At 34.4% G+C, this 12,687-nt stretch overlaps 1 protein-coding gene across 1 annotated transcript; it reads left to right on the forward strand.

The window, feature by feature from the left end:
• Nucleotides 1-967: 967 nt before the first annotated feature.
• On the forward strand, nucleotides 968-12,454 carry LOC136827022 (mpv17-like protein 2). The gene is made up of 5 exons (XM_067084708.1): nucleotides 968-1,081; nucleotides 3,642-3,751; nucleotides 4,796-4,936; nucleotides 9,179-9,302; nucleotides 10,772-12,454. The coding sequence occupies exons 3-5, from the start codon at nucleotides 4,798-4,800 to the stop codon at nucleotides 11,148-11,150; spliced, it is 642 nt and encodes a 213-aa protein (XP_066940809.1). The 5' UTR covers nucleotides 968-1,081; nucleotides 3,642-3,751; nucleotides 4,796-4,797; the 3' UTR covers nucleotides 11,151-12,454.
• Nucleotides 12,455-12,687: the final 233 nt, after the last annotated feature.

The raw sequence follows: 12,687 nt of genomic DNA on the forward strand, positions 1-12,687 counted from the left end.
GGCAATTTTAATGATAATATTATTCTGACAGATATTTATTCCTGCGTTATCCACCAATATTTGGGTAGGTTTCGACCAATTAAAATCCAATATACAATACATATACAGGATAAGAACAGAAAGAACATAAAACATCAAGGTTTAATTAATGAAAGATCGCCACAGAACAACATGAAAGAATCACACCAAAGAAAGTGACTATCAAACATGTCTTACACTAGTACTAAACCACGAAAGCACCTTGGATTATGCAAATTAAAGAGCATTCGAAGGACTTAGGCCTAAATTGAAGCCAAATTAAGCAATCAAAGAAAATCAGTCAAGGAAATCTTTAAAAAAAAAAGGGACAGAAAATCATGGCAATGAGAAATGTATGGAAAATCATAATGAATAACTGTAAGAAATTTAAGAAAAATATGAGAAGAAACCTTGTAGTATAGAATGGTAACAAAAACATTGGATTAATAAAGCTAGGCTGAACAAGGTAAAGCTAAATAACTGTAGAAGAATTGTAGAAGAGCCTGAATATAGCGAAGAGATAAATGAAAATTAAGAGCATTTTTTTTTAACCTCGTTACCCACTGTATAACAACGTCAGAAACATTTAGATTCATAGAGCACCCATTTCAGGAAGACGAAGTTGAAACTAATAATTAACGTCTTGCTTCTCATAGCTCTGCCTAGACGGGAAACTGAGAACAAGAAACCATTCTCTGTCTAGACAGAACATTGAGAAGACAATGATATGGATGAAAAACACTTAATTCATAACGGCACTATAGGGAGAATAAACTTAAAACACAATTACAGGCAAAACTGGTGTCAAGGAGGGGAAAGTAGGAAGCAAAAGACATTGATGGAAAGCATTCATAATTCATATGGCACCGCAGAATAAATTAAACTTAAACAAGCACATAGGTAAATTTGAACGTAAAAGGAAGGGCCGTTACATATGCCGATGCCTCCCATTACTACTACTACTATCACGAATGCCGATTGCAGAATAGTCGAGTGAAGGCGATGATGTAACACGTCCCTGGCAGTTTAAACTGGTGTTTTTGGCAACGTATGAAGAGCAGTAGTAAGGATAACTTGTAGTTGTCTCGTTATTCTTAATTATCTTATTTTTACATCCATTATTATTGTAATAGATGCTTAAAATAGTTTATTTATGAGCTTGGCATTTTAAGGTACCGTAGATTAAGCATGGCTGCTAAGGTCCGCATTTCGATTGTTTAAGCTTTTTTGTATTTATTTATGTGTGTAATAGTTTTAAGCGATGGATTTTATAATAATATACCAAATAATAATTTTTTACACTTTTTTTAGAAAGCAAAGTCGTAAATATGGCCTACCGTAGGCTGGCATAGTGTTACAAAATTGCAGGCTGCTATGATTGCCCTTCGTAGGTTAGTAGGCCAGGCTACGCTCAGTGACTGCAGTCCAGTGAGCCGTAGCCTAACCTAGCCTGCACATTATGAACATCAGATTATGAATTCTTGTTGGGAGGGGGGTCCAGAAGGGGGCAAAGTCCCCCCCCCCGGCTAGGTTAGGACACTGCATCCGAAGTTAGGTTAGGTAGTGGAAAGTCTGGGTAGGTCATGTTCCCTCTGAAATACCACTACAGAAATGTCTACTCTGCACTTGCTTTGAAAATTGTCTTGACTAAGGAACATTGTAAAGGGTGTAGGCTGTATAATTTGAGAAAAACAGTTTTATAATAGAGGGTGTAGTTTTGAGAAAAAGTTTTATATTAAAGGGTGTAGGCTGTATAATTTGAGAAAAAACAGTTTTATAATAAAGGGTGTAGGCTGTATAATTTGAGAAAAGCACAGTTTTATAATAAAGGGTGTAGGCTGTATAATCTGAGAAAAAACAGTTTTATAATAAAGGGTGTAGGCTGTATAATTTGAGAAAAACAGTTTTATAATAAAGGGTGTAGGCTGTATAATTTGAGAAAAAAACAGTTTTATAATAAAGGGTGTAGGCTGTATAATTTGAGAAAAGCACAGTTTTATAATAAAGGGTGTAGGCTTATAATCTGAGAAAAACAGTTTTATAATAAAGGTGTAGGCTGTATAATTTGAGAAAAAACAGTTTTATAATAAAGGGTGTAGGCTGTATAATTTGAGAAAAACAGTTTTATAATAAAGGGTGTAGGCTGTATAATTTGAGAAAAAACAGTTTTATAATAAAGGTGTAGGCTGTATAATTTGAGAAAAACAGTTTTATAATAAAGGGTGTAGGCTGTATAATTTGAGAAAAACAGTTTTATAATAAAGGGTGTAGGCTGTATAATTTGAGAAAAACAGTTTTATATTAAAGGGTGTAGGCTGTATAATTTGAGAAAAAAACAGTTTTATAATAAAGGGTGTAGGCTGTATAATTTGAGAAAAACAGTTTTATAATAAAGGGTGTAGGCTGTATAATTTGAGAAAAAACAGTTTTATAATAAAGGGTGTAGGCTGTATAATTTGAGAAAAAACAGTTTTATAATAAAGGGTGTAGGCTGTATAATTTGAGAAAAACAGTTTTATATTAAAGGGTGTAGGCTGTATAATTTGAGAAAAAACAGTTTTATAATAAAGGGTGTAGGCTGTATAATTTGAGAAAAGCACAGTTTTATAATAAAGGGTGTAGGCTGTATAATTTGAGAAAAACACAGTTTTATATTAAAGGGTGTAGGCTGTATAATTTGAGAAGAACACAGTTTTACAAATTTTCTTTCTTTTCCTTATATTCTTGCGTTGTTCCCCGGTGAGGTTAAGGTAGCTTACTGATTATGAGCAGTTAAGTTTTAGCCTAGCCTAAACAAGAATTTTATGACTGAAGACCTCCCTATCATGTGGTAGACTAGGCTAGTGTAACGCCAGCTCCTAAGTAGAATGGGTTAGCTCTGATTGTCATTAATGTGGTTTTTTTCTGCATTTAGAGTGAGGGGCAAGTTTGTTATAAAGGCTACCATTGTTAATAGGCCCTGAATAAGTGAGATATTTACAGGTCAAGTTAGGTTAAGCTATTGTTTAAATATTTTTAAACTGTATAAGTTTTCGTTCCTATTTTACCTTAGGTCATGTTGGAAAACTTGGGCAAAAAGTGACAAAGTTAAATCCCCGCTTTTGTTTTTTTCCTTGAATGTGTAACAGGTTTGTCAGATTTGCATCCAATGAAAAGTACCTTATATTCATAGTTTTATATTTATTTGTAAGTGAAATGCCTCACTTTTGTACAGTGACATATATTTATGCTTTTTAATTTTTTTTTCTCATGGTGGTTATCTATTATGCACATAAAACATGTTTTTCAATTTTTTGGGTTTCTTTTTGCATATTTTTACCATCATTCTTGAGGCAAACAGCTTATTTTTGTCTCTTTATTACCTGTAGTGTGTACCACATACCAAACAGTATGTTAAATGTAAGGTAGAAACTGACTATCGATTATGACAGACTGTCACTCGATGGGCCGGAGTTCAATTCCCGCGGCCGGCTGATGAAAAGTTAGAGGAATTTATTTCTGGTGATAGAAATGAAAAAAGTAATTTTTAGGATTTAGCAATATGAACAAAATTCCATGTAGGTCTGTATCTACTATTTCTCTAGCATTTTCAGCACACTCATGGTCTATTCATTGTTTTCCAGATGGTGATCCTCATGAGGATGATGTAACCACAGAAAAAGCCAAAATGTGTCCGTGCTGTTTGGAAGCCATTTGCAGTTCTTCAGTTTGACCAGCCTGGCATTTTCATTTGGTAATGAACCTGTCCTTTCCATTACCCCCAAAAGTACCTAGCACACAGTGTTTTAAATTTTATATATTAAAATTTTATTGCTCATATCTTGCATGTTTTTATGCCACTGTCACCTTTGGGTGTCCTGTATTGTAATCCTGCACATGTCCTTAATTTTGAAGGCTAATTTCGTGTTCTTATGTGTGCCATTTCAAAATAACCTTGCTGCTCTATCAGACGAGTTCGTTGGCGTTTCGTGTTTTGGAAGCTCTGTTAATGCAACTTTTCACCTCTGAAATTCAGTTTTCTTAGCATATACAACAGTTTATCTTGGCTGGCATTGTTTGGTTTGACAGGAAGTAGTTGCAATATTTCATTAATTATACTATTTCAGCACTAAATAAGCTGCAAAGTCAGTATGTATATTTTCAAGTTGGTAGGGATGTCTGCATTTTCTGGTCACTGAATTAGCATTGAGCAACTGTGACTGTTCTTATGTTTCTGTTCTCATATTTTAGGAAGTAATCATAATACTCATGTAATTATACCGTCTCAATGCTATATAAGTAGAGTTAGCACTGGCTTAGCCATCAAGCATAATCTTAGGAAAAATTATGCATTTGCTAGTCACTGCATTAGTATCCATCAACTGTGACTGTTCATATGTTTCTGCCCTTTTTCTTAAGGTGTGAATCTTTCATATAACTTTGCACCTAGTAGATAATATTTTAAAAGACAGCTTAATAGCTACTGTGCTCTGTTATTGCAGGGGACAAGGTAGTTGAATTCAGAAATGGTTTGTTCACTGTGAAGTCATGGTTTGTTTTTGTGAAACAACATTATATTATTTAGTTTTTCATCTTTCATTTTTTGCTGCAAGTACAGTATGTAACAAAAGACTCTCCCTCAAGTTACAGTATAAGCATGTCTCAAATTGCTATTAGTCTTGTAATGCAGTTTATTAAAAGGCATTCTCTCATGTTATGAATTACCTAGCAAAATGATTACCATGATCATTGTTACTCTGCAATTATTTGATTCTATTTTTTTATTTATATTTTCCAGCCATGTCTTCTGGATTTGCAGTTTTGAGGAAAGTTTTACTAAGCCCATTGGGCTTCTCAACACGTCTTCGAAGCAGAGTAAATGCTGCTTTTAACAAACATCTTTTTATAACAAATGTTGTAATATCCCTTACACTGTCAGGTAAAGTGAATACTGTAATGTATTTGGACTCTTTTTGCAATTTCACCAAGAAATTATGAGCAACTAATATTAATCGTAGATTTATTATTAATTAAGTCAAAATTGTTAGGTGTTGATGATTAGCCATGTACTAAGATAAGGATGCATTTCCAGTTGTTTGTATTATGAGAAATTCTGTATGTTATATGTATTAAAGGAAAGTAATCTTTGCAGTGCCTTTATCACATAGGTGCCCAAGTTTGCCCATTGATATTGTGGGTGTACATTGTGGCATACGCAGGTACCAAGCATAATACATTTAGAGTGCTGTATAACTTTTGTTCCCAGGGCAGAAAAAACAGGAATGAACTATTCCGGGGAAAGAAGGTTGCATCAGCTTCCTTTTCTAGAAATTATTTTCTGCTGTGGGTCTCATTACTTAATGGATATCCATTTGCATGGAATATGAGCCTGCTTTTTCATTACATTTTCTGCTTGTTCATCCTCACATAAATCATCATTGCTTGCTACCAAGAGTTTCTGTTCATCATTCAGTGATAGCTGGGAAATGGTTATTGAATGATAAACTCAATTGCTTGTCAATGCAAAATCAACCACAACATGTCATTGAATATAGAGCAGTGGCATTGGTTTGTTATCAGATAGGAAATGGTAAGGAGTTTTGACAGTGACAAACAATTGCCCTGTGGATAAGGAACACCAATTAACTGATAACCATGGCTTTTTAAGGAAACTGGCTAGCTACTCCATAACTTCCTTGTAGGAGGACATAGAAAAAAGCAAGAGATTCTTATAGTTTGCAACTGATATGGTCATCATTATCCAGTAATAACGTCCAGGGAAAAGTCTTTGTATCCTGATTTTGGGGACCACTTTTGTTTATAGTTTGCATAATTAATTGGTGATGGTTAGACAACTTGCTAACTAATAAGAGGTGACACCATAAATTTTGTATAGTCTCCTTCAGAGGCTTTAGTGGGGATAGTTAATATGGCAATTTCACTTCCTCACATGACACAGGAGTCTGGAAATGCTGAACTGTTCATGCCTGGAGACTGTTCAGTAGAAGTTATAAGCAAGGCTTTTGGGCGAATGGATCTGAGGCTATCTCTGATCCATGCATACTGGAATTCTCACTTTAATTGGTTCGGTGGAAAAGGTTTTAATTCACTCATTCCATTTTCAGCAGATAGCTGACTATCTTTAGCCTCTAAAATGGTAAAGGAAGTTGTTATTCTCAAACATATGAGGTTTATATGGACTCTTTGTTGAGTGTTGATCTCAGTGGCCTTGATTTAGATTCCTCAGTAGAATGGAAGCAGGTATGTTAGCACTGAGAGGAGTTTCATAAGTGCCCTTTAGAGCCGTAAGATATGGTCTTTTCTATGGTCCTAAGGAATGTAAGTCTTCATGAAACCCTTTAGACCAGGTTTATCTGACTCTCCGTATTCTGAAGACAATAAGTCTTCTGAGTTTTGGAAATACGTGACAAGTCAGTGTACTGCTCACTGTCATAAGTATGATATACAGACCATTTGGAGGTGGTAAGTGTTTTCTTGTAGCAATTTTGTCACGAAGACAACCAAGTATCTGTTACCAGTACACTGCCCCCTTCACTTTACATCACTCTCATACCATGATTAGGCTATAAAGGATTTTCTGCCTTCTCTGTATACTGGGCTTTTTGTTTCTCGAAACAACTTGTATCCATAAGAATCGTGGTTCATATGCCTAAGATATATCCCAGGGAACTCTCAGTTGGATCCTATGGGTTTTACTTAACCAGTTTGTGGTTTGTAGCAGCTTGATCATTCCCACCTAAACTGGGATTGTGGTAAATTGTAATCGGTTTGTTGTGAAACAAATGTATTTTCTTGAAAAACAATAATAATTCTTTTTCAATTTAACTTATTACTTATAGTGGAAGTTTGCCCATCCCATCCTCAGTTTTTCTCAGCTTTAAGATCAGATTTGACAGAGAATGAGACTACTAAATTCCCAAGGCTGGTGATTTGTCCATAAATTTTAGTTTAAGTTGCTGATTGCCATTTCTTTTCAGGAAGGAGAGAAACAAAAATTTCCTGAGTACAAAATAGGCTGAATTTTGTATACTACAGTAAACCCCCCCCCACATTCGCATTCTCACGATTCGCATACTCACGTATTCACGGATTTCTCTTTGGAACTTATCTACCCATTATTCACGGAAAATTTGCCCATTCGCGGTATTTTTCACTGAGAAATATTCACTAAATACTGTATTTTCATCTCATTTTCATGACTAAATGCACTTTTTGTAATAAAACTATTAAAATACTCATGTAATGCTCGAGTTACAATAATTCACCTTACGATAATTTGATTTTGCAATGGGGGTAGGCAATTAATACCAATACGACAATATTATTTATAAAATATTTTTAAATTTCGCGCAGGCAGCAGCATAATCAGGCAGTGAGAGAGACCAAATTACAATAGACAACTTTTCCTCCATCTCTTTACCCCATCTTCTAGTTAAAAAAGTAAAAGAGAATGATAAAAGTATTGTCAGTAACGTTATACTCTTGCGTAAATGCGTACAGCCATAAACAACCGACCAAGAAACTGTTTTTTGCTTATAACCGAATCGGATGACAACAGCCATTTATGTTTTTCAACCATCGTACGGTAATAAACAATTACCATATGTTATGGCACAAATGACGTTAAGTAGAACAGGACTGATATAATTTTACATTATACCCTTATTCAGTATGGATAAAAGATCATCAAGGAAATATACTGCTAAATTTAAGCTGCAAGTTGTAGCTGAAGCTGAGAAAACAATGTTCAAGCTGCTAATGACTATACTGTAAATTATCGTGCATCTGTAACATGGATGAAACTCAATTGTAATTAAAATGGGAGTGAAAGTATTTTGATCAAAACTACTGGGCATGAAAGAACACATTACTGTTATTTTTACACCGATAAACAGTAAATACATAGAGCTCGTATTATGATGAAATCAAGTGAAAATAGCAAATGGCATAGCAAACGGATCTTCTACTGAATTTTTTTATACAAAACAAATACATATAAATAAAGTATCTGAGCATTTACGCCATCGCCTTCTGCTAATGAAAATAATAGATAAATTAATTTCACAACGAGACGTATTTTAGCTATATTTTGACTTAAAAACACTTTGTATAATGAAAAATAACCTTGCCCCATATTAATAAAGTATCTAGAGATACATTTACGCTAACTAGAAGCAAGAAAAGCACTCTGAACTGAATTAAATATGGTGAAATAAACACCGTAGAAACGATTTCCAAACCAAAACATTGATTGCTATGACCGCAGTTTATAATACTTTAAAAGCAATATAAGAATATATATAATATTATTGGATACAGTGAATGTAGGCATAACATTTTAAAAGATCCATGGTAAAAAAAAAAGATGCATATTCATTATGTTGACGTTTGTATTCTTTCACCCAATAGTTTTGAATATAGAGCACAGTATCATGTAGGCTATGCTACTGTATATGTGTACAGTATACCATAGTGTAGCAGTATACTGGCTAAGCTAATTCTTGTCTGTTATTCAATTTCTCTTTGCACTGAATTATCGTAAGTCACTTTGTTTGAATCATTTTGCAGAGTATAACGTACTAACCACTTTTATCATTACTTTTTAACAGATGGAATTAATAAAATTACTAAATACCGTGCATGTATAGAGTATACTTTATAGTGTAGGAAGGCTTTATTATCCAACCATATTTATGGGATATTTTAACTAAGATGATGTGTAGCTATTGGGTTTCGTGTATTCTAGCCTAATAAATGGCTAAGTGTTAGTGATGCCGGATTAGTGATGGTCAACCTGTACATGTTCTAGTGAGGCTAGGCATTTACATTTTGGTATTTCTTACGTTTTTTCTAACAAACAGTGGTTTTTTTTGGAACCTAACCCCATTGTAAGTTGTATAATACCTGTACAGTATAAGCATTTTTAGTTTGTTACCTGTATAAGCATTTTCAGTTTGTTTTTTGTCTGAACTATCAAAATAGGCAGTGCTAGAAGGGTTTTAGCTATTCACGGGGGGGATGTGGTACACATCCCCCGCGAATACCGGGGGTGGGGGCGTTCACTGTATTGCATTTTTAAGAACTTTTTTATGATGTTTATTTATTATTCTTAAGTTTAATTAATCTGTAACTGATTTTATAAAGTCTATATTGTTTTCAGGTACTGGCGACGTCCTTCAGCAACGATATAACATCTCAGCAGGGAAGCAGACATCCTGGGATGCTGCCCGGACCCGACACATAACTTGCAGTGGCATGACAGTTGGTGCCCTCTGCCATCATTGGTATGTTACAGACAAATCTAGAAATGGGCATTATCATGGATTTATTCAGTAGATTCTAGATGAACATGCTTAATATTGAGTTTCATAATGTTCAGGCTTTTGTGCGAGGCTACTGCAATTACCTCCCACTCCCCTCCTTATTTCAGCGTAACACTAGATAGAAAAGTTGATTCTTTTTTTATATCAATATTCAAGGTCATTTTTTTATTCATATAGCTGAGCAGTCCCTGCACACAGTTGAATTGTTTTTTGTATAATGTCATCATAAAGTATGTACTGTAATTACCTCCCATTTCCCTCCATAATTATGACACTAGATAGAGATGTTAATTCTTTTTCATTTCAGTATTCAGTCAGTTTTTTTTTCATACACCAGAGCAGTCCTTGCACATAGTTGAATTGTTATTTTGTATACTGTACAGGTTACATGCAGCTTTCCATGCCATCATAAAGTATATACAGTATGCAAATTATATGGTTCATGGAAACATCCTGGGTATCCAGGTCCACAAAGCAGTGTATCAACCCTAAATTATTTTCACTTTGCAAATTGGCTTATGGAATTAGTTTGTATAGCCAGCCCCACAGGTGAATAATACTGATTGGTCCTGGTATTGATATTTATTTTCCCATAGAGTTAACAAACGAGTTACAGTCAGAGCTCAGTCATTTGAGTGAGTGATATCATTGGTTAGGAAACTTCATCCCTCCCATGAAGATCGCTAGCTAGTGAGGTGTGATGAAACAGATCTACCACTTTTATGAAGCTCTGATGCTAGTTTTTCCTTCATAGTACAGCATAGGGAGTGATTGTATTGAAGTTATGAAACAAATAATGGTACTGTATGTTTTGGTATTGCTATTCACGAGTGCAAGGAGCATTTCCAAAACATTAGTAAATGTTATTACTGTATATTGTGAGCATCAATACTGTATAATATTTTGTAATTGCTTCAGCAGTTGGTATTTTGGTGGTAGTGATGCATAAAGTGCTGATTATTCTAGGAAGATAGAAATAAAATAGTAGCATGTGGTTTTAGAAGAAAACTGTTAATTAATATTTAAAGAATAAGGAAGATCATTTTCAAAATATCAGACGACACAAAGCCTTGAAATTCATTGGGAATCTATATGCTGTATATGTGAAACTATTTTAATGGTTTCATTTTTCGAAGACTATTTGCAAAGTTTTGTACTTTTTAAGGACCACATTTCAGTGCTGCAGCATCGCAAAGAAGAATCTTTATTTTCTTGTTTTGGAGAAACCCAGGACATATTTTCATTCCAAGACTTAGGAACCTTTGATTGGGAATGGGTGGGTGTGATGCTTGCACCCTATGTTATGCAATGTATTTCGTAATATATATGCAATTGTGCCTGCTGAATAAGCAAAGTATTTAAATTGCTGTACAGTTTATTGAAAATTTTAGTCACCCCAAATTTATAAAACCCCTGCATTCTTTTTCTAGGTACAAATTGCTGGATAAGAAGCTTCCAGGAAGAACTATGAAAGTTGTTGCAAAGAAGCTACTTGTAGATCAGTTGCTATTTTCTCCCGTGTGCCTGGTATTCTTCCTAGTATCTCTTGGATTCTTCAAGGGAGGTGACTTTGAAGAGTTAATCTCGGACTTACAAGATAAAAGTTGGAGGCTATATGCAGCAGAGTGGGTCATTTGGCCTCCTGCTCAGGTGATTAACTTTTACTGGTTGCCAACAAAGTACCGGGTCCTTTACGACAACAGCATCTCGCTTATGTACGATGTATACACTTCCCATATCTGTTACGACATAGAAACCAGTAAATCTAAGGTTATTGATTGCACTGATGATGCAGTGGTAGACAGATGATCAGATGTGGAGAACTTTATATTAAAGGTGTTCATAGTCCTATCTTTTTGTTAGTTTCCAAACAGTTGTACTTTTAGCAAGTACTTCTGTGGTGGCTAAACTTGTTTTTCAAAAGATTTTAAGTTATGTCATTTCTCTGCCCTTTCGTTTCTCTCAGAAACTTTTGGAATTTCATCTATGGGTTTTAGATGATTTCTTTTTTTCTCATTTTTGTACATCCTTTGTAATGAGGAGGTTGGCAATGCTTAGGAACTTGTGCGTAAGCTGTAATGTAGTTCACAGTCTATTCATGTTGGCCATAATTACTTATCCTCTGCAGAAGAGCTAATAGTTTTCTTCAGGCACAGTAGCATCAAGTTATTGAATTCTTTAAAAATTATTCTCTTGTAAAACCAAAGAATGAAATTAGCTTTATAATGATGTTAGTGAAATAATAGGTACATAAAAATAATTTTTTCAGATTCAGCACCTAATTGATGATAAATTTTTAAAGACTGGTAACACAGCATTGAAATTTTTTAACTATTGGTGTAGCCTTAAGTTGCATTTCAACTCTTTGTTGAGCAAATTTACTTTAGATTTCATGTCTTATAAACTGTAAACACCACGTGAATTTGTAAACATAATACAGATTCTGTGTTAGCATAAAATGCAGCCATAATTAATTCAGGGAGATTCAGTGTTGACTGTATCAGCTGCAACTGAGAATTTAGCTATTCATCTACTGTGCTTGTCACATGATTGCTAGAGACCTTATGAGCGGCAATACTGGTTATAATGTTAATTAGTCTGGCAGTCATTTACTGTGATATTTCAGGGAAAGACATAATAATTTGTATAAACTGAAGTTCCTCTCTGAATATACAAGGAGTTCATTTCCATGATTACTCAGTGTTCACAAACTACCTGTAATCCACTTTGTCTTTAGGACTTCACTGGTATAGTTTACATGTTTTCAAACACTCATGCAGGAAATATATGAATGTTACATGTTTATTGCAAGAATGCAAGAAAAGTAGGTTGTATTCTTTAATACCAATGCAAGTACAATAACAGACAATGTGTTAATTGTACAGCATTTTGTTTATATGTACTGTATGTTGCAATTTACTACATCACTGAAAACGTGAGTTCTGGAGAGCATATTTTAGTACTGTAGACCATTTTGTTAGGAGATGAGTACTTTGAATTAATGATATGTTTGTTATGCCCATAATCAAGTTGATGGTATCTGTATAAATGTATATATATATTTATGGTAGTGCATCTGTTTCAAGATGGAAAGAAATGTAGCACTTGGAGTACATTATCTTTTTATTAATCCTTTGCCACAGTCACTGCTGAGTAAAGTTAAGATCATTAAATTCTTTTCTTTGGTTTGCTCAGGTATCTTTCGTTTTTATGTTTAGCCCCTCTATACTCCCTTTTATCTCTGACATGGGTTGTTACCACATAAGTTTGAAACACAGATAAGTGAACATTTGTTCTCGGTCTTAACCTAGGTCTGGCAGAGTTGAAAGAGAAAGAAAGAAAGACT

Source organism: Macrobrachium rosenbergii, chromosome 41 (genome assembly GCF_040412425.1).
Source record: "Macrobrachium rosenbergii isolate ZJJX-2024 chromosome 41, ASM4041242v1, whole genome shotgun sequence".
NCBI lineage: Eukaryota > Metazoa > Arthropoda > Malacostraca > Decapoda > Palaemonidae > Macrobrachium > Macrobrachium rosenbergii.

Coding starts and splice junctions, on each gene's coding strand:
- LOC136827022 (XM_067084708.1), top strand. CDS start 4,798: ATGTCTTCTGGATTTGCAGTTTTGAGGAAAGTTTTACTAAGCCCATTG. Junction 4,937..9,178: donor AATATCCCTTACACTGTCAG/GTAAAGTGAATA, acceptor TATTGTTTTCAG/GTACTGGCGACGTCCTTCAG. Junction 9,303..10,771: donor GGTGCCCTCTGCCATCATTG/GTATGTTACAGA, acceptor TTCTTTTTCTAG/GTACAAATTGCTGGATAAGA.